Below are 19,770 nucleotides of genomic sequence, written 5' to 3'. Positions count from 1 at the left end.
ATGAGCCTCTTTTGTCTGTGGCAGGGCATGACAACACGTTAAGGTTGGTCCCCTGGCTGGGGAAGACCACAGCACTCGCCCCACCCCCACATCCAAGTTTGCAGAGTGCAGGGAAACGGTGACCCCACGGGGGCCCCCCGAACAGTGGCCTAGTGAAACCCCAAACCACCCAGACAAGAGCTGAAGCTTAAACACAATACAAACGGTTTATTTAACAACGGCAGATCATCCCCTGCGCCAAGCCATCGGGACATCCGGGAACCCTGTAATAGAGCCGTTCGTGAGATGCTGACAGGCCCTCCAGCAACAGGCTGACCCCACCCCCGCCAGACCCTCTCACCCCTGGGCTTAGCGAAGCTCCCCCTACCCCCAGCGCAGAGGGTCCGCCGTGCACCCACCGCCGGCGGCATCAGCGCAGCCTCCGAGCCTCCCGCTCTGACTCCAGCAGGGTGAGCACGTCGCCCTCCCGCACGGGGCCTTTCACGTTGCGGATGATGGAGCGGCTCGTGTCGTCCATGAACTCCACGCGCACCTGCGAACCCGCGGGGAGCACGGGGGAGGAAGCCGATTTGGAGTCAAAAAGGATAGGGGCTGGGACAGAGACGCTTCAAGGGGGGGTGCACATCTGAGCCCCAGGAATGAAAGGCACGGCTGTCGGACTTCCAGGAGGGTCCTCCCACTACCCACGCGGAAGGCTCTGGGCCACAGCCAGGTCCTCCGCCCGCCCCACGGAGGCTGAGTGCAGTCAGCGAGAGGGCTCGGAGCCGGCGGCTGACTCCACAGCCCCCGAGCCACGGGAGCGTCTATCACCGGGGCTCAGGCCGCGGGAAGCCACCCGGCCGTCCCCACCCGCTCACCTGCGTGCACTGTCCCTGAGAGCCGGTCCTGCCCAGCACCTTGGTGACCTAGAGGGAAGAAGCCGGGTCAGACTCGGCCCACCCGACTCCTCCGCCACCCTCCGTCCTTTCTCCGGCCCCAAACTCCCGCCTTCGCCTCACCCTGGCCAGTTTGATGGGCTGCACTCTACTCGTGTCCATAATGGCGGCTCGCGGCGGTCGGGCGGAGAGGAGTCACGTGCTTCGGGGACAGCTTTTATACGGCGCCCCAGCCCCGCCCATTCACACTCTCGCGAGATCACGCTGCGCCCTTCCCAGCAGCCCGCGCGGGGAAACGTCACCGGCGCCCTTCAGCGCGCTCGGAAGATGGCGTCTGCTACCCGGGTTATCCAGCGCCTGCGAAATTGGGCATCCGGGGTGCGCGGGACGGACAGGGCCCTTCTGGGGGGAGGGGGGGGGGTGGGTGGAGCAGGCTATGGACTCCGCGCGTCCCGGGCCCGCTTCCGCTACTCACCTCCCTCCTAAACCGGGATCTTTCATTCAGCCCGGGGTCAGTTGGTGACCCCTGAAGCCCGGGATACACCTGCTCCGCTCCTGGCCCTTGACCCTCTCCCTGGCCCGGGACCCCGGCTTTTCTCCGCAGCGCCCATATCCCTGCCCCGACTGCCCGCCCCATGCCCTCCCGTTCATCTGTTCCTCCCGGAGTCATCCTTGCCCCTTCGCCCTCTCTCTCCCGGGAAGCCCTGCAGCCTGACCAGGTCCCTCTCCTCCTCCCACAGCAAGACCTGCAGGCGAAGCTGCAGCTGCGCTACCAGGAGATCGCCAAGCGGTGAGCAAGCCCCGCTCGCTGCCCAGCCTCCCGCCCCGGGCTTTCTCCTCCAAAAACAAAACCCGTGTCCCGCTAGACCCCTGGCGCGCCGGGCCGAGCCCCGCGGCAGGCTGCACAAGTTTGCCTTTAACCTTGCTGGTCTCTTCGTGGAGACGGCTGCTGGTGGAACAGCCAGGCCGGGCGTGCGTTCTGAATGGGGAATCATGAGTAGATCAGCAGCCCGAGCGGTTTGACGCTGCTCAGTTAATGTGTCGTCCTGGGAAGATACGAGGCCCAGAAGCTCAACGCTTTGCCTGAAGTTCCTTAAAAGGTGGAAAGTGACAGCTGGGGTTTGAACGCAGAAGTGTCCTGATTTTTTTTTTTTTTTTTCGAAGTGCTAAGGCTTTCTTGGGGATAGGGCATCCGTCAGAATGGAAGGGAGAGGGAGAGAGCGCCCAGTCACTTGGATGGACAGAGCCTGTGTGAGGACGATCACGGCAAAGGGAGTGGCTAAGTGCCTGGCCCTGGAGGCTGGACGACAGAGCCTGCAGGAGGAAGAAGTCACTGTGGGTGGAACTGGCTGACACACACGGGGTCAGAGGGGTGGTCGGCCGGGGCTGTGGCCAGTGGGTTAATGCCCTGACCTGCAGTGTCTGCATCCTATAAGGGCGCCGGTTCGCGGCGTCCCGGCTGCTCCACTTCTGATCCAGCTCCCTGCCTGGGAAAAGCAGCAGAGGGTGGCCCTAGTGTGTGGGACCCTGCTACCCGAGGTGGGAGACCTGGAGGAAGCTTCTGGCTACTGACTTCTTCCCAGCCGCAGTCGTTGCAGGCATGGGAGTGAACTAGTTAGTAGACGGAAGATGTTTCTCACTCAGTCGCGCTGCCTTTTTTTTTTTTTTTTTTTTTAAGACAGGCAGAGTTAAACAGTGAGAGAGGGAGAGAGATAGAAAGGTCTTCCTTTTCCATTAGTTCACCCCACAAATGGCCGCCACGGCCGGTGGGCTGCGTGGATCCGAAGCCCGGAGCCAGGTGCTTCCTCCTGTTTTCCCATGCAGGTGCAGGGCCCAAGCACTTGGGCCATCCTCCACTGCACTCCCGGGCCACAGCAGAGAGCTGGCCTGGAAGAGGGGCAACCGGGACAGAATCCAGCGCTCCGACGGGGACTAGAACCCGGTGTGCCGGCGCCGCAGGCAGATGATTAGCCTAGTGAGCCACAGCGCTGGCCATTCGTCGCGCTGCCTTTCAATTTAATAAAAATAAGTAAACTTTTTTTTTTTAAACAGAATTGCTTTTTGCCTGTATAGCGGAAAATGGTTTTGTAAATGTTTTCATATTTTGAGGATGGTGGCGCCCTCTGGCGGTTCATTTTTGTCTCCCAGTTGCACACCTGGCTTTTTTTTTTTTTTTTTTTTACTTTCTCTAGGCCAGGGAGCAGAAAGATCTGAGCACGTGTACAGAGAGGCTCACAGGTGCATGACTTAAATGAATCATTTCTTTAGAAGGGTTTATTTATTTTAAAAGCATGGTGACAGAGATCAATCTGTCCACTGGTTCGCTCCCCAAATGGCTACAACATCTAGGGTTGAACTACACTGAAGCCAGGAGCTCCATCCATGTCTCTCACGCTGGTGGCAGTGGCCTAAGTAACTGGGTCCTCATCTGCTGCCTCCCAGGAACGTTAGCAGGAAACAGGATTGGAAATGGAGTAGCTGGGACTCAAACCAGCACTCCAACGTGGGATGCTGCCGGTGCAAGAACAACACCAGCTCCTGACTTTAACGTAATATGTTGCTTTCCACATTAAGGATTTTATTTTTTAAGATGTATTTATTTACTTGAAAGAGTAACAGAGAGAGAGCGAGAGACAGAGAGAGAGAGATCTTCCACCCATTGGTTCACTCCCCAAATGGCTGCAGTGGCTAGGGCTGGGTCAGACCGATGCCAGGAGCCAAGAGCTCTTCCAGGGGTGCAGGGGCCCAAGGACTTGCCCCATCCTCGGCTGCTTTCCCAGGTGCATTAGCAGGGAGCTGGATCAGAAGTAGAGCAGCTGGGACTTGAACCAGCACCCATGTGGGATACCGGTGTTGCAGGCGGATGCTTTACCCACTAGGCCACAACACTGCCCCTCCCCCATTAAACATTTTAAAACATTCTTGAAATTATTATTTTATTTGAGAGGCAGACAGCGTCTCCCATCTGCTAGCCTGAGTGCCCACAATAGGTGGGGCTGGGCCAGGCTGAAGCTGGGATCCGGGAACGGAGTCTGGGTCTGCATCTGGGTGACAGGGAGCCAAATGCTCTCTCCCAGAGTGTGCCTGAGCAGGAAGCTGGAATTGAGAGTGGAGCTGGGACTCGGATATGGCATGCAGGGATGTAGGTCTTAGCTGCCGGGCCAAATGCCTGTCCCTCGGCTCTCCCTCTCTGGGAAGCCCCTCTTTGTTTCTGAACGTAGCGTTTCCTTTTAAGGCCTCAGGCTTCTTGGTAAACTCAGCACAAGGTTTAGGCCCAGCAAGGACCAAGAGAGCTCTGTTCACCCCCTCTGGCTGCAGGGCCTGGATGTGTCACCGCGTGGTGGCAGGAAGTACGGAGCCCTGGCGGGCTGCAAGGACGAAGCGCTTTTTGTGAAATAAGCCTTGATCCTGGCAGGGTTCTGAAGAATTTCCGAGATAACAGGAAGCTCAGGGGTTCCGTAGCCTGGCCTTTGTGTGTGTGTGGGGGGAGGGGGGCGGCGGCTACTCAAAGATGGGCTAACTCAGAGGCCGCTGTACCCGTGTTTTTGCACTGTACGGTCAAAGCCCGTACCATGGCCTTGCTCCCTACTGGGGGCCTCACATGGGTTCCGCCATAACCACTGCCTCCGGGGCAGCTGGGGGCCTGGGCTTGTGTTACTTGCGCATCTGGAGCAGAGGCTGCCACTTGATCCCTCCCCCGCTTAGCTGTGATGGTGACACGGGACACCCACGGCGGGGCCCTGAGGGCTCTGCCCTGTGTCAGTTTGCTTCAGTGCTGCTGGCTTTGTTTTCTAGCACCCAGCCTCCTCCCAAGCTCCCCGTGGGCCCCAGCCACAAACTCTCCAACAACTACTACTGTACCCGCGACGGCCGCCGCGAAGCCGTGCCCCCCTCCATCATCATGTCCTCTCAGAAGGCGCTGGAGCCAGGCAAGACCTCGGAGAGGTGAGGCCTCCACGTCGCTCGCCCAGAGCCGCCACGCAGCCCCGGAATCCTCCGTTCGTAGAAAGATGACTTTTTTTTTTTTTTAGATTTTTCTATTTATTTGAAAGACGGAATAATGGAGGGAGAGGGAGAGACAGAGGTCTTCCATGCACTGGCTCATTCCCCAAAAAGCCAGGGCTGGGCCAGGCTAAAGCCAGGAGCCAGGAATTCCTCTGGGTCTCCCTCATGGGTGGCAGGGGCCCAAGCTCTCAGGCCACTTTCTCTGCTTGCTGTCTTCACTCGCACATTGGCAGGGAGCCGGATCAGAAGTGAAGCAGCCTGGACACTCAAACTGGCACTGATATGGGATGCGGGTGTTGCAGGTGGTGGCTTAGCCCACTGCACCACAGCGCCAGCCTCCAAAGTTACTTTTCAAGAGTCCATTACTGGGGCCAGCGCTGCGGCTCACTAGGCTAATCCTCCGCCTAGCGGCGCCGGCACACCGGGTTCTAGTCCCGGTCGGGGCGCCGGATTCTGTCCCGGTTGCCCCTCTTCCAGGCCAGCTCTCTGCTGTGGCCCGGGAAGGCAGTGGAGGATGGCCCAAGTCCTTGGGCCCTGCACCCCATGGGAGACCAGGATAAGTACCTGGCTCCTGCCATCGCATCAGCGTGGTGTGCCGGCCCCAGTGCGCCAGCCGCAGCAGCCATTGGAGGGTGAACCAACGGCAAAGGAAGACCTTTCTCTCTGTCTCTCTCTCTCACTGTCCACTCTGCCTGTCAAAAAAAAAAAAAAAAGAGTCCATTACTGGAGCATCAGCAGCTGTCCAGACTGCAGGGGGCTTCTCAACCCAGAGGTCCTCTTTTTTTGTTTGTTTGTTTGTTTGTTTGTTTTTTGACAGGCAGAGTGGACAGTGAGAGAGAGAGACAGAGAGAAAGGTCTTCCTTTGCCGTTGGTTCACCCTCCAATGGCCGCCGCGGCCGGCGCGCTGCGGCCAGCGCACCGCGCTGATCCGATGGCAGGAGCCAGGTGCTTCTCCTGGTCTCCCATGGGGTGCAGGGCCCAAGCACTTGGGCCATCCTCCACTGCACTCCCTGGCCACAGCGGAGGGCTGGCCTGGAAGAGGGGCAACCAGGACAGAATCCGGCGCCCCGACCGGGACTAGAACCTGGTGTGCCGGCGCCGCTAGGCGGAGGATTAGCCTAGTGAGCCGCGGCGCCGGCCCAGAGGTCCTCTTTAAAAAAAAATTTGCTTTCAATTTATTTGAAAGGCAGAATGATGGAGATATTTCATTCACTGGCTCACTCCCCAAAAGCCCACAACAGCCAGGCCTGGGCCAGCCAAAGCCAGGAGCCAGGAACTCCAGCCAGGTCTCCCACATGGGTAGCAGGGACCTAAGTACTTAAGCCATCACCTGCTGCCTCCTAGGGTGCACATAGCAGGGAGCTGGATTGGAAGCAGAGGAGCCAAGACTCAACTAGGGATGCCGACATCCCAAATAATGATTCAAGCTGCTGGGCCAAGCGCCCCCCCACCCCCAGAGCATATTTAATCCAGTCCTGCCCAGGGCAGGGCTCTCCCCTCAGCAAAGTAGATAGAATCCTGGGGTCCCTCCAGGAGCCCTGAGAAAAACTCAAACAGTACTTTGTATTATTCTCTCTCTTTTTTTAAAGATTTTTTTTTTATTTATTTGAGAGGAAAGAGCTATAGACAGAGGGAGAGACAGAGCATCTGCTGGTTCACTCTTCAAATGGCTGCAACGGCCGGGGCTGGGCCAATCAGGAGCCAGGAGCTTCTTCCAGGTCTCCCACGTGGGTACAGGGTCCCAAAGACTTGGGCCGTCCTCTGCTGCTTTCCCAGGCCAAGCAGAGAGCTGGATTGGAAGTGGAGCAGCTGCAACTCGAACCAACACCCATATGGGATGTCAGCACTGTGGGCAGTGGCTGTACCTGCTATGCCCCCGCACTGGCCCCCCGCCTTTTCTGTCTATAAAAACCAACCTCTTCTGCTCACTGGAACCTTCCTTCTATTCCATAGCTCCCATCCCACACTAGTGCACCTAGTTTTGATTCCCAGCTCTGGCTCCCGACTCCAGCTTCCTGCTAACAGACCCAGGGAGGCAGCAGTGATGGTCAAAGAACTGGGTTCCTGCCACCCACAGGAGAGGCTTGGGTTGAGTTCTTTCCTCCTGGCTTTGGCCTCAGTCCAGCCCAGCCACTGCTGGTTTAGACATTTGGGGAGTGAATCACTGGATGGAAGCTCCTTTGTGTCTCACAAATAATTATTTTATAAAGCAAATTAAGATCTTTAAAATGGGGCCGGCGCCGTGGCTCAATAGGCTAATCCTCCACCTTGCGGCGCCGGCACACCGGGTTCTAGTCCCGGTCGGGGCGCCGGATTCTGTCCCGGTTGCCCCTCTTCCAGGCCAGCTCTCTGCTATGGCCAGGGAGTGCAGTGGAGGATGGCCCAGGTGCTTGGGCCCTGCACCCCATGGGAGACCAGGAAAAGCACCTGGATCCTGGATCCTGCCATCGGATCAGCGCGGTGCGCCGGCTGCAGCGGCGGCCATTGGAGGGTGAACCAACGGCAAAAGGAAGACCTTTCTCTCTCTGTCTCTCTCTCTCACTGTCCACCCTGCCTGTCAAAAAAAAAAAATCTTTAAAATGGTTGTAATTTTGTCTTTAACTTAAAAAAAAGATTTTTTTAGGGGCCAGCGCTGTGGCGTACTGGGTAAAGCCACCGCCTGCAGTGCCAGCATCCCATATCGGCACTTGTTCAAGTCCCAGCTGCTCCACTTTCCATCCAGCTCCCTGCTACTGCACCTGGGAAAGCAGCGGAAGAGGGCTTAAGTGCTTGGGCTCCTGTACCCATGTGGGAGTTGGAAGAAGCTCTTGGCTCCTGGCTTCGAATCCACCCAGCTCCAACCATTGTGGCCATCTGGGGAGTGAACCAGTGGATGGAAGATTTCTCTCTCTCTCTCTGCCTCTGCTACTCTGTAACTCTGCCTTTTAAATAAATAAATATTTTTTTAAAGGAATGCAACCTTGCCAATATATTTTTTTTAAAAGATGCATTTATTTGAAACGCAGAGTTACAGAGAGAGAGGGAGAAATGAAGAGAGATCTTCCATTCACTGTTTACTCCTCAAATGGCTGCAATGGCTGGGGCTGGGCCGGGCCAAAACCAGGAGCCAGGAACTTTTTGGTCCTCCATGTGGGTGCAGGGGCTCAAGAACTTGGGCCATCCTCTGCTGCTTTCCCAAGTGCATTAGCAGGGAGCTGGGTCAGAAGTGGAGCTGCAGGGACATGAACCTGCACTCATATGGGATGCCAGCATTGCAGGTGGCACCCTTGTAGGGCATCCCAACCCCTGTCGGTGGTGAGTGCTGGTGCCCCAGGAACAGAGCAGTGACCAGCAGGGGGCGCTGCAAGTAAGGAGGAAGGGGCCTTGTCTAAACTGCAGGGTTGTGAGCTGGGGAGCCAGGGCTCAGCTCACAAGCACAGGCCACTGCACAGGGCTGGGGCTTCTGAGACCCTCGCCTCTGCCCTCCAGATCCGGGGTCTCAGCTCGAGTCTGTCCACAGGCTTCTCTGGCACCCTGGCCCTAACTGAAGCCCCTTTCCTCCCCCAGCGCCCCCGTGGCAGCCACGGAGAAGAAGGCAGTGACACCGGCTCCTCCCATGAGGAGGTGGGAGCTGTCTAAGGACCAACCCTACCTGTGACTGTACCTGTGGCGGCCGCCGACTGCTTCTCCTGCTTGGATTTTCTTCGGGGACAAAGTGACCTAATTTATGACAAATACATGGAGTTCCAATATTTCTTCTCTTTTTCTGTTTAAGATTTGTTTGTTTATTTGAAAGGCAGAGAGAGAGAGAGAGAGAGATCTTCCATTTGCAGAATGGAAATGCCTGCGACAGCTGGGGCTGGGTCAGGCTGAAGCCAGGAGCCTGGAACTCCATCCGGGTCTCCCATGTGCATGGCAGGGGCCCAGGCACCTGTGCCTCCCCGAATGCACATTAACAGGGAGGACTGAAGTGGAGCAGTCAGAACTTGGATGGGGGCCCAGGCATCCTCAGCTGTGGCTGAACCTGGAGCACCACAGCGCCAGCTCCTCTTTTTACCTTTGAAGCAACACCCAGCTTCCTTGGCCTGTGGGTGAAGTTGGTGCTGAGTCAGCGCTCTAGGGGTGGGAGTGGGGTGGTGGTTCCTGACTTCCAGGGTGAAGGGTCAGGTGCCATGGGGCAGGGCCCCTGGAGACTGGCCTGTCCTGTCCCTGAGGGCCTGGCTCTGCCACTGAGAATGGTGGGAATTGGCAACCGCTCCTGGGAGGTTGAGGGCAGCAGGGCCAGCCATGAGCTGCTCACCTAGTGCCACTGCTCCGGTGAGCGGCCATCAGCAGCTTCCCACCGAGGCCAACCTGCCGCTCAGTAGACAGCAAGGGTGGCTCACCCGGTGCAGGTCGGGAGAGGCCTCCCTGCACCAGAAACCACTGTGCTGGGGCCTGGGGTGAGGTGGAGTTAGGCCAGGGAGGAAGGGCCCCTGTGCAGCAGCGAGCAGGAGAAAGTGCAAAGGAGACGGGCCAGGTCTCTGCACGGTCTGCACCACGCACAGCCTCGGCAGGGGCCCGGTCAGGCTGTCTCCCCGGAACACCTGTGCTCTGAGCGCTGTATGCTGTGAGACGGCCTGGGGAGGTCAGGAACTGCCCCAGGCAGCTGAGAGCCCCCTCTCAAACCTCTACACGCGGTCAGCTCCGCAAATGCACGCCTCCCAGGCCATCCTGTTTGCCGTGCTTTCTCTCCGCCCTGCCCCTGCGCACCCCTTCACGACCCCTTCACGCCTGAAGTGTACTACCGGGACAAAGAGGCACCCCGGAGAGACCTGCAGCCTCTGACACGTTCCAATAGCAAAGCCCTTTCCCGGTAAATCTGGGAGCCGAGTGCAGCCTCCTGGGGCCTGGGGAGGGGAGGTGCCCGACGCTGGCCCTTGGCAGTCTGGGGTCCTGCTGGCTGCCAAGGCAGAACTGTCGACGGGATCTTTAATTTCCCAAGGAAAACATTGCAGTCCCGGGTCTTTCTCCTGGGGTCTGGGAGTACTGAATGAGGCTGTGGTCGAGGGGTGTGTGTGGGAGACCTACTCAGAGGGAATGGTCATAGGACCCAAAATTAAGAACTGGCCCATTCATTCATTCATTTGTTGACCAAAGAGTCGTTGAGAGTCTACTCTGTGCCAGGCCCTGGGGATACAACCCTGTGCTCCTGCAGCTGGCATCCTGGTGGGAAATCAAACAATAAAGCAACAAGCAGTTTGTAGGACTGGCGGCACAGAAGCTGCAGTCCTAGGGAGGGGATGGGGCGGTGCCTGTGGGGAGAGGCTACCATATAACATAGGATCATTAGGCAATAAACTTTGTGGCAGTTTGCATGCGGAACGTGAAACGGCCCGAGTGCACATCGACAAGCATTTCCAGAAATTCCTGACTGCTTGCCAGCACCGTCCACTGCGACAGACCCTGTCACTGGGAAAAGTTGGGGAGGGCCTCAATTTTCTGTGTGCCCGTATATTCTAATATTTACGGTACGCATAGCCACGAGCCACGGGCGCCGCGCTACTGAAGGGCCTGGGCCCCGCCCCTCGCCCGGCCGGCGCGTGCGCGCACGCAGGAATAAGAGCGCGGCCGGGCCGGCGCGCAGCGGGCGCCGCGGCTAGGGCAGCGTGAGTAGCGGCTGGATGGCGCGGGGCACGGCAGGGCGGACAGCGACCTTGGGCTTGGCCGTGGGCCTGGCCCTGCTGCTGCTGCTCGGCCTCGACCTGGGCCTGGAGGCCGCCCCGACTCCGTTGCCACCGCGGCTCTGGGCTCAGGCCCCCGGTGAGTGGGCCCCCGCGACGCGCGCCCTCGGCTCCGCCCCACCCCCGTGCGCGGCCTGCCCCTCGCCATTGGCTGAGCGGCACGTCCGTCCCGGACACTCCTCCTGCACGTGGTCGTGGACCTCGTAGCATTCCCTGCGCCGGTGGACAGGGTCCTGAATGAGCGATTCTTCGCCTAGCTGCCTCCACCTGCCTTCAGGTGCCCTGCGCCGGCCTCGAGCGCCTGCCTCCTCCCCCACACCTGGTCTGCCCCATTGTCACCTCCAAGCCGCCCTTCAGCCCAACGTGGTGGGGAAGGCTGCACAGACCGACCTGTAACCGCGGGGGGCCCTCACCTGCCACCTTCCAACTCTTGCCCCCGCCCTCCCAGGGTCCCCTCCTGCGCCCCCCCACCTCTCTCTCCTCGCTGCTCCAGGCCCTGGAGTGAAATGGAACCCAGTGTGGCTCGGTGCGGGGGCGGGGGCGGGGGAACGGGCGACCCCCCCCCCCCAGATCCCTCTCCGACTCCCAGGTTCACCCGCCTACCCCGCTCCTCCTATCTGGTCCCAGAACTCGCTCCAGAACCCCCGACCTTTGACGTTAAATGTTTCTCGGTTCTTTTTAGGCAGGATTCATCTCGCCCAACAAAACTTTGGTTTTTACACACAGCCGGTCGTAGAATACTGAGGGTCGCCTTTAACAGCTTGGGGGCGGGGGGAGGGGAGTCACTGGTCTTTCCTACTCCTGTCCCATAAAGCCAGGCTGCGTTGGCTCTCCTGCCCACACACGGCTTCACAGGAGAGCAGGGAGGGAGGGTGGGAAGTGCCTGGGGTTTGTGGGGAGGAAGCCACACCTGCAGGCTCTCAGACCCCCCGGGGGCAGGGAAGGAAGCCGGCCCCGGGTTGTCCAGAGCTCTTCCGGGCTCCACAGGGCTCTGAGACTGTGTGGTCTGCAGGTACAGTGGGCCAGGAGGCCTGGAGAGGGGCTGCCGTGGGGAGTGAAGGGAACAGGCAAGAGCTCCAGGCCAAGCAAATGGAGCACGGCCAAGCCAGCAGGTGCTCTTTGCCAGGCTCCTTGCTGGGCCCAGGAGGAAGCCCTGCAGGCCTCCTGTGTCCCTGAGGCTCCCTGTGCCGGCCCCTCTCTGGCCCAGGCTTACTTGCCCTGTGGTGGCCAGGAACACTTGCTCTCCCCCACACCTGGCTTGGACCCTCATGTCAGGCACTGCCCTGGGCTGGGGTCCTCCACCGAATGTGCAGTCCGTGGGAGAATGCATCACCTATGTGAAGACTTGCGGCACGTGGGACACAGTGCTTGCTGGGTCTGTGAGAGGGGCTTGAGACCCCTCCCAGAAAGCAATTAAAACAAAAGGAAAATGATTGATTTATTTGAAAGCCACAGTTAGATCTTCTATCTACTGGCTCACTCCCCAAATGGCTGCAATGGCCAGGGCTGGGCCAGGCCAAAGCCAGGAGACTGGAACTCCAGCCAGCTCTCCCGTGTGTGGCAGGGGCCCGTGTGTACTTGGATCAGGTACTGCATGCCCAGGAGTATTAGCACAGGGAGCTGGCTCAGAAGCAGAGCAGCAGGGACTCAAACCTGCACTCCCAGGAAGTAATGTGAGATCTGAAGATGAAGTCTGCAGTGCCAGCATCCCATATGGGCGCTGGTTCGAGACCCGGCTGCGCCACTTCCCATCCAGCTCCCTGCTAATACTCTGAGGAAAGCAGCAGATGATGGCCCAAGTCCTTGGGCTTCTGTACCCACGTGGGGGACCCAGAGGAAGCTCCAGGCTTCAACCTGGCCCAACCCTGGTCATTGCGGCCATTTGGAGAGTGAGCCAGCCGGGAGGAAGATCTCTCTGTCACTCCCTCTGACTTTGATGTTGAAGTCCATAAATAATTTTTTTTAAAGATATCCAGGCCTGGGGTATCTGGGGAGGAGTCACCCGGTCAGGCTGGAGGGTGTGGTCGTATCTGGAAGAACTTTAGGCGGTGGGGTGACAGGGCTTGGTAGGGCAGAGCAGAATTTCTTTGCAAGGCCTTGGTTTCCCAGTCTCTAAGTGGGGGTGGGGGGATGGGACAGGCTGACCTTGACCTTGGAGCCCTGCCTCTGCCCCTGGCTTTGTAGCCTCACCTTCTGTAGACAAGGGTTCACCAAGGTGTTCACCAAGGGGTGGCCACCGATGGGGTGCCTGTCCTTTGGGACCCGGCCAGTCTCCTGGGGGCTGCAGCCAGCCAGCGACACAGGGCGCTCCTGCAGGAGGGTCCTGACTCTGGCCCCCCAGCAGTCACTTGCTCCCACGCCACAGGCTCCAGCACAGGTTCCTGCCCGCCCTCCAGTTTCCAGTGCCGCGCCAGTGGCTACTGCGTGCCCCTCACCTGGCGCTGCGACGGCGACCCCGACTGCTCGGATGGCAGTGACGAGGAGGAGTGCAGTGAGTGGCCACGCCCTGGGGCGGAGCTTACAGTGGGTGGGGCTGCAGAGGGAAGGGGGCGTGTGGAGGTGGGACTTGTCGGAAAACAGCTCCACGTGGGTGGGCGGGGCTTGGCAAGCAGAGCTGGGAAGGTGGCTGTGTGCTTTGGACTTCAGAGGAAGTGGAGGCTATGGCGGGGCCTTAGGGGGAGGGGCTTGCAAGAGGATGGATCTCACATAAGGAGGTGGAGCCTTTGGGAACAAGGCGGGGCTTGCGGAGTCTGGGGAGCTGCCTGGTGGCCATCTGGGACCTGACATGCTCGCTGTGCCCCAGGGATCGAGCCCTGCACCCAGAACGGGCAGTGCCCCCCACCTCTGGGGCTCCCCTGCTCCTGTGACAACATCAGCGACTGCCCCGGTGGCGGCCATCAGGGCCTGCACAACTGTAGCCGCCAGCCCTGCCCGGCGGGCGAGATTCGATGCTCACTGGGGGACGCCTGCATCCCTCACACGTGGCGCTGCGATGGCCACCGCGACTGTCCCGACTCCAGTGACGAACTCGGCTGCGGTGCGTGCCCCAGGATCCTGGCGCCCATTGGCATGGGACCCACCTGCGTCTGTGTGCTCCCCACACGCCCCGGGTGCCTGCCCTCCCTCCTCAGTTATCCACTGCCTGGACTCTTTGCAGAAATCAATGAGACTCTCCAGGACCGGAATGCCACAACCGCGGGCACCCCCGTGACCCCGACGACTGTCACCCCTCTCAGGAATGCCACAGCCGCCTCTGTCGGGTACCAGGCTGCAAACCCAAGTGCCTATGGGCTCGCCGCAGCTGCTGGTAAGATGAACAGGCTACCCTGTGCTGTGGGCTGGGGGTGGCTGCTGCTGGGGACGGGGGTCTGGGCGGGGTCTCGGGCTACTCTTGTGCCCCCCGTGCCCCTACAAGGGGCTCCCACCGCCGTCTGTCTGTCCCCCACAGTGGTGCTGAGCGCCAGCCTGGCCGCCGCCGCCCTCGTCATGTTGTCCCGACTCCGAGCCCAGGGGCACGTGCCCCCGCCGGGGCTGCTGGCGGCCGTGAAGGAGTCCCTGCTGCTGTCCAGACGGAAGACCTCCCTGCTCTAGTGTGGACTCTCGCCACCTGTCACGCTGGCCCTGAGCGCAGCCAGGCCGCAGATGGAACACCGAGGCAGCCACTTCTGGCCACGTAGAACCCCGGTCCCGAGCTCCTGCAGGCATGGCTGTGGATGTCGGCGTCCCGGGACGCTCGCCGTGGGCCCGGGGAGCTTGGATTGTAGACCACGTGCCGCAGGCAGAACCGAGGGGCTGGCCCCAGGCCGCTCCTGGCGGCGGGGACAGCTCTGTGCCTGGACACTCCTGGCTGAGGGCAGTGATTAAAGGTGGTTCTCGCCCTCTGCCTGTCTCTGGGACTCTGTCTGCCTTAGCTGGGGCGGCCTGGGGCGCTGTGCAGTCCCAGATAGGGGTGGGACTCGGGGACCCCTGTCCTGAGCACCCTGTCAGCTGTGCTGCCTCTTACTTCCAGCGAGCCGGGGCTGGTGTGGTGACCTGCGTTAACATGGGCCCCGGGGCAGAGCCGCCTCCTGCCCTGAGTCAGGGAGGGGACCCCCACCCACCCTGATGTTTTCCCCTGTGAGGTGGAAGCTGGGCATCCTGGGGTGGTCTTGGCTCTGTTCTGTTTTAATTTTTATTTTAGGCCGGCGCCGCGGCTCACTAGGCTAATCCTCCGCCTTGCGGCGCCGGCACACCGGGTTCTAGTCCCGGTCGAGGCACTGGATTCTGTCCCGGTTGCCCCTCTTCCAGGCCAGCTCTCTGCTGTGGCCAGGGAGTGCAGTGGAGGATGGCCCAAGTATTTGGGCCCTGCACCCCATGGGAGACCAGGAGAAGCACCTGGCTCCTGCCATCAGATCAGCGCGGTGCGCCGGCCGCAGCGCGCCAGCCGTGGTGGCCATTGGAGGGTGAACCAACGGCAAAAGGAAGACCTTTCTCTCTGTCTCTCTTTCTCACTGTCCACTCTGCCTGTCAAAAAAAAATTATTTTATGTTTATTTATTTGAAAGGCAGAGAGACAGATCTTGGCATCTGCTGGTTTACTCCCCCAAACACCCCGCACAACAGCTGGGACCAGGCCAGGCCAAAGCCAGGAGCCAGGAACTCCATCCGGGTCTCCCACGTGGGTGACAGGGAGACCTTGGGCCATCTTCCTGGAGAGGTTCACACTTATGCACACCCACACGGGAAGCACCCGGGCTGGTTTGGAGCCAGGGGGCCGCAGTCTTTACTGTGGTTTGTCCCCGGAGTGGGCAGGGCAGGGAGAGCAGGCTTAGGAATGGTGGGTTCTGTGGCAGAGACTGGCACCTGCCCCGGGGTGATTGTCAGGGCAGGTGCGTGGAGAGCCCCTTACAAGGGAGGTGAGGAGTGGGTGGGTGGTTTGCATGGGGAAGGAGCACAGGAACCCACCCTGGCGGGGGCTCTCCTTCCCTGGGCACCACGGCCTCAGCTGTTAGGGCACCAGCCCTCCAGAAGCTGAGAAACTACGGTTAAGGCAGCACCCTGGGTGGCAGCAGATAAGGCAGCCTGTTTCCAGGTATGTGTCCAGGGACCCCTTTGCAAGGCAGTGGCCTCCCCAGGACCCTTGGAGGTAGACGTGAACCCGGGAACCTGCCACTACCAGGCCCCAAGCTCCAGCAGGTGCTGGGCTGGCCCCTTGATGGTGACATTCTGGGTTGGGGGCTGGGGAGAGCGGCGTGCACCTGGAGGGCTTCCTGGAGGTGGTAAAGCTCGGCTTTGTGACACCCCCCACCCCCATGGTGGAGCCTCTTGGGGAGTGACCAGCAGGAGGCCATTCTGTCCCTGAAAACGGGCCTCTTGTGGACGACTTCCATCTGGGAGGAAGAAGGAGGAGGAGCCAGGCAGTGGGAGTCCTCTCCCTCGTGAGGTTTTTCTCGACCTCGCTCAGGTCGGCGGCAGGGCCCATCCCACCCCTGCTGCCATTTGCGCTGGGTCCTGGGTTCATGACACAGCAGAAACACCCTGCGTCTGGGGCCCCACACAGCCGTCCTCCCAGCCTCTCCCCTGTACCCAGGGCCCTGCACACCCACCCTTGCAGCCTCTCCCCTGCACCCACATCCCCACCCCCCACCCTCACAGCCCCTCCCTTGCCCACAGCTCTGTTGGTTTTCTTGTTTGCGTGGTGGGGGCTGGGCCGGCCGGGTGTCACCACGGGCAGTGTCACACAGGCAGCCACCACGCCTGGGGCTTGCACGTGGCCTCTTGGGCAGCTTGGCCACGCTGCTTCCGCAGGGACTCGGGGATCTCCAAAATGCATCCCTTCTGCCGCATGCTGTGGAGCCCGGATCGGCCCAGGCTGTGTGTGTGTGGCAGGGTCGGGGAGGATGGGACACGCTCAGGCAGGAACTCCCAGAGCCCCTGTTCACGGGCCCCTCCCTGCAGATCAGCCGCCACACTTGGAGCAGGGGGCACTAGCCAGACATTCACAGCGGTTGGTGGCCTTGCTGGGTTTTGTCCCCTGAGCCCCTGGCTGGTGGCAGGGAGAGGTGTGCGTCACGCGTGAGGGCCCGGGGATTTCAGCTCGTGGTCCCCTGGCCGGGCTCGCTCCGTGCTGCCGTCTGTCTACCCCGTCCTGAAGAGCCAGGCGGGAGTCCCTCCCAGGAACTCCAGGCTCGGAAGGCTCTGGCGGGCGGAGGGACCTGTGCCTCCCGCGACTGCACGCAGGGCTCAGACCTCTCCGCCTTGGGAGCTGGGGCCTGTGGGCGGCGCTGGTGGCCAGCACAAGCCCGTCTTTGGGAGATGCAAGAATCTGCTCCGTTCTCCCATGCCATCTGCTTCCTTGCCTGTGGCTCTCAGCTAGGAGTTGCTCTCCCTGCCATTCCGATCACCCCATCTCTCACGCTGCCTGGGCCCCCCAGGGTGGAGGGCTTGGGACCCCTGAGGAGAGAGATGTGGCTCGGTGGGCACAGATGCCCGCACCTGGGGTGCTAGCGCTCATAAATTCTGAACAGGCGCAAGGTGGCCAGGAGGGGCTGGGGGCCGTGTGTGCTTTTTTGTGCCTTGTGTGACCTTTTACTTTCTCCCTCTCTTTATCGAGGGGAATTCACATAATCTAAAATTAACCATTAACCAACCACTCCAGAGTATGTGAACCTGTGGTATTAAGTGCCAAGTGTTGTGCAACCAACACCTGTGGTTCCAAACATGTCACCCCCAAAAGGAAGCCCTGCACCCCAGCTCCCCTTCCTAGGCCCTGGCAACTACCCTTTGTCTGTCATTGTAGATTTTTTTTTTTTAATTATTTATTTGAAAGAGAGGGAGAGACAGAGAGCTCTTCCAGCCACTGGTTTACTCCCCAAATGGCTGCAACAGCCAGGGCAGGGCCAGGCCAAAACCAAGGGCCTGGAACTCCATCTGGGTCTCCCATGTGGGTTCAGGGACCCAGGCACTTGGGCCATCATGCACTGTATTCCCAGGCGCATTAGCAGGGAGCTGGACTGGAAGTGGAGCAGCCGGGACTCCTACGGGACGCTGGCATTGCAGGTAGTGGATGAGCCCACTGCTGCGCGGCGCCAGCCCCTGTCCTGTAGGTGTTACCTGTTGTGAACGTTCCATGTAGATGGACGCATACCCTGTGTGGTCGTCTGTGTTTGGCTTCTTTCACGGAGCAAAGTGTTCTCAACGTCCGTCCACACTGTAGAGTCTCCTTGTCACAGCTGGGTAGTATTCCATTGTCTGGTAGATCCCAAGGGGTTTATCCATTCTTCAGCCGAGAAGCGTTTGAGTCGTTGACAATGGCTGTACCCAGGGTGAAAATGAAAGTGCGGAGACAAACTGAACTCGGAGTTGTGTAGTCTCAGCTGGGATTTGCTGTGTGTGTGTGTGTGTGTGTGTGTGTGTGTATAAGTGTGTGAAAACAGAATACAAAGAACTTTATTTTGATGCTAAAAAAATCTGTTTTGAAGATTTATGTATTTGAAAAGTAGGGTATGGGCTGGCACTGTGGCATAGTGGATAAAGCTGTCGCCTTCAACACCAGCATCCTGTGTGGGTGCTGGTTTGAATCCCAGCTCCTCCACTTCCAATCCAGCTTCCTGCTAATGTGCCTGGGAAAGCAGTGGAAGATGGCCCGAGTGCTTGGACCTCTGTAGCCATGTTGGGGACCCAGATGAAGCTCTGGACATCAGCCCAGCCCAGCCCTAGCCATTGGTCCCATGGGCAGTGAACAAGCAGGAGGAAGATTTCTCTCTCTCTCTCTCTCCCTCCCCCCTCCCCCCTCCCTCTCTCCCTCTCTCCCTCCCCCACCCTCCCTTCTCCTCCCCTCTCCCCTCCTCCTTTCCCTCCCGTGTGTGTGTGTGTGTGTGTGTGTGTGTTTCTTCCTCTGTCTCTGTAACTGTTTCTTTCTTTCAAGATTTATTAGAAAGAAAGAAAGAAAGAAAGAAAGAGAGAGAGAGAGAAAGAAAGAAAGAGAAAGGAAGAAAGAGAAAGAAAGAAAGAAAGAAAGAAAGAAAGAAAGAAAGAAAGAAAGAAAGAAAGAAAGAAAGAAAGAAAGAAAGAAAGAAAGAAAGAAAGATAAAGTAACAGAGAGGGTGAGAAATCTGCTGGTTCACTCTCCAAATGGCCACAACAGCCAGAGCTGGGCCAGGCTGAAGTCAGAAGCTTCCTATCTATCATCTGCTGTTTCTCAGACACAATGGCCCAGCTTCCTGCTAATGTGCACCCTGGGAGGCAGCCGTGATGGTTTCGGTACATGGGTCCCTGCCAGCCACGCGGGAGACCTGGATGGAGTTCCTGGCTCTTGGATTGGGCTCATCCAGCTTTGGCCGTTGCAGCCATATGAGGGGTGAACCAGCAGATAGAGGGACAGTGAAAGAGAGCTACCATTTGCTGGTTCTCTCCCCAAATGCCTGCAGTGGCCAGGACGGGGCTGGAGCCAGGGCCAAGAGCCGGGAGCTCAATGCGGGTCTCCCAGGGGGCTGGCAGAGACCCTGTTACTTGGACCATCAGTGCTGTGCTAAAATAAGCAGGATCCGTGAGCAGCTCCACGAGGGTTTATTTGGGGCAGAAGTCGAGTGGCCCCGGGCCCAGGAGACTGGAGCCCAAGGACTTGGAGCGAGTCTCGGCGAGAGTTCCAGAGCCGCGAGACGGAGCCAGAACTTGTGTGTCACACAGCGAGCGTCTTGCTTTGCATGGCAAATGTGCTTTGGTAAGTCACAGGGCGAATTCCTATTGTTTTTAAAAGATTTATTCATTTGCTTGAAAGACAAAGTTAGGGAGAGATGGAGAGACAGACAGATCAGCAACCTGCTGGTTCACTCCCCCCAAATGCCACAATGGCCGGGACTGAGCCAGGCAGAAGTCAGGAGCCTGGAGCTCCATCCAGGTGTCCCACGTGGGTGCAGGGACCCAAGCAAGCACTTGGGCCATCCTCTGCTGCTTTCCCAGGCACGTTAGAGAGCTGGCTCAGAAGTGGAGCAGCTGGGACTCGAACCGGCACTCACATGGGTTGCTGGAATCACAGGTGGCAGCCTAACCAGCTGTGCCACAACTCTGGCCCCCAAACTTCTTTCTGGTTGGAGATGAGGATGCTATTGGCTAAAAATGCCGTCAGAGACAGGGAAGACTTTGCGGTGAAAGGCTGCAGCAAAGAAGGCCAAAGTTCAAGGAAGACAGTTCCAGGATTGGGTAAGCGAT

At 59.2% G+C, this 19,770-nt stretch overlaps 3 protein-coding genes and 1 long non-coding RNA gene across 5 annotated transcripts in view; 2 read left to right on the top strand and 2 right to left on the bottom strand.

Annotated features, from left to right (window-relative positions):
* The window catches only part of HNRNPM (heterogeneous nuclear ribonucleoprotein M), a 245,919-nt gene that overhangs the window by 129,167 nt on the left and 96,982 nt on the right, over window positions 1-19,770 (bottom strand). The gene's annotated exons all lie outside the window — the stretch shown is intronic.
* On the bottom strand, window positions 188-1,122 carry RPS28 (ribosomal protein S28). 2 transcript variants are annotated; one of them, XR_515260.4, is made up of 4 exons: window positions 999-1,122; window positions 858-905; window positions 399-532; window positions 188-263 (listed from the first exon to the last, which is right to left on the bottom strand). It is a non-coding gene; the product is annotated as a ribosomal protein S28 (long non-coding RNA). The 2 variants fall into 2 exon arrangements; XR_001792355.3 differs by having other exon boundaries at window positions 368-532; window positions 999-1,096.
* On the top strand, window positions 1,097-8,611 carry NDUFA7 (NADH:ubiquinone oxidoreductase subunit A7). The gene is made up of 4 exons (XM_002722000.5): window positions 1,097-1,253; window positions 1,616-1,665; window positions 4,671-4,820; window positions 8,427-8,611. The coding sequence occupies exons 1-4, from the start codon at window positions 1,203-1,205 to the stop codon at window positions 8,515-8,517; spliced, it is 342 nt and encodes a 113-aa protein (XP_002722046.1). The 5' UTR covers window positions 1,097-1,202; the 3' UTR covers window positions 8,518-8,611.
* Window positions 10,433-14,463, top strand: CD320 (CD320 molecule). Its single transcript, XM_008249142.4, has 5 exons — window positions 10,433-10,661; window positions 12,948-13,073; window positions 13,386-13,619; window positions 13,740-13,889; window positions 14,031-14,463. Exons 1-5 carry the CDS (start codon window positions 10,523-10,525, stop codon window positions 14,171-14,173), a joined length of 792 nt encoding a protein of 263 aa, XP_008247364.3. The 5' UTR covers window positions 10,433-10,522; the 3' UTR covers window positions 14,174-14,463.

Source organism: Oryctolagus cuniculus (assembly GCF_964237555.1).
Source record: "Oryctolagus cuniculus chromosome 16 unlocalized genomic scaffold, mOryCun1.1 SUPER_16_unloc_1, whole genome shotgun sequence".
Lineage (NCBI taxonomy): Eukaryota > Metazoa > Chordata > Mammalia > Lagomorpha > Leporidae > Oryctolagus > Oryctolagus cuniculus.
Note: the sequence above shows the minus strand (reverse complement) of the source record. Positions and strands in the feature narration are given on the sequence as shown.

Excerpts from the sequence above, each read along its gene's own strand:
- CD320 (XM_008249142.4), top strand. The coding sequence starts at position 10,523 with ATGGCGCGGGGCACGGCAGGGCGGACAGCGACCTTGGGCTTGGCCGTG. Across the intron at positions 10,662-12,947 it reads GCTCTGGGCTCAGGCCCCCG|GCTCCAGCACAGGTTCCTGC; the intron begins GTGAGTGGGCCC and ends CCCACGCCACAG. Across the intron at positions 13,890-14,030 it reads TGGGCTCGCCGCAGCTGCTG|TGGTGCTGAGCGCCAGCCTG; the intron begins GTAAGATGAACA and ends TGTCCCCCACAG.
- NDUFA7 (XM_002722000.5), top strand. The coding sequence starts at position 1,203 with ATGGCGTCTGCTACCCGGGTTATCCAGCGCCTGCGAAATTGGGCATCC. Across the intron at positions 1,254-1,615 it reads TGCGAAATTGGGCATCCGGG|CAAGACCTGCAGGCGAAGCT; the intron begins GTGCGCGGGACG and ends CTCCTCCCACAG. Across the intron at positions 4,821-8,426 it reads CCAGGCAAGACCTCGGAGAG|CGCCCCCGTGGCAGCCACGG; the intron begins GTGAGGCCTCCA and ends TTCCTCCCCCAG.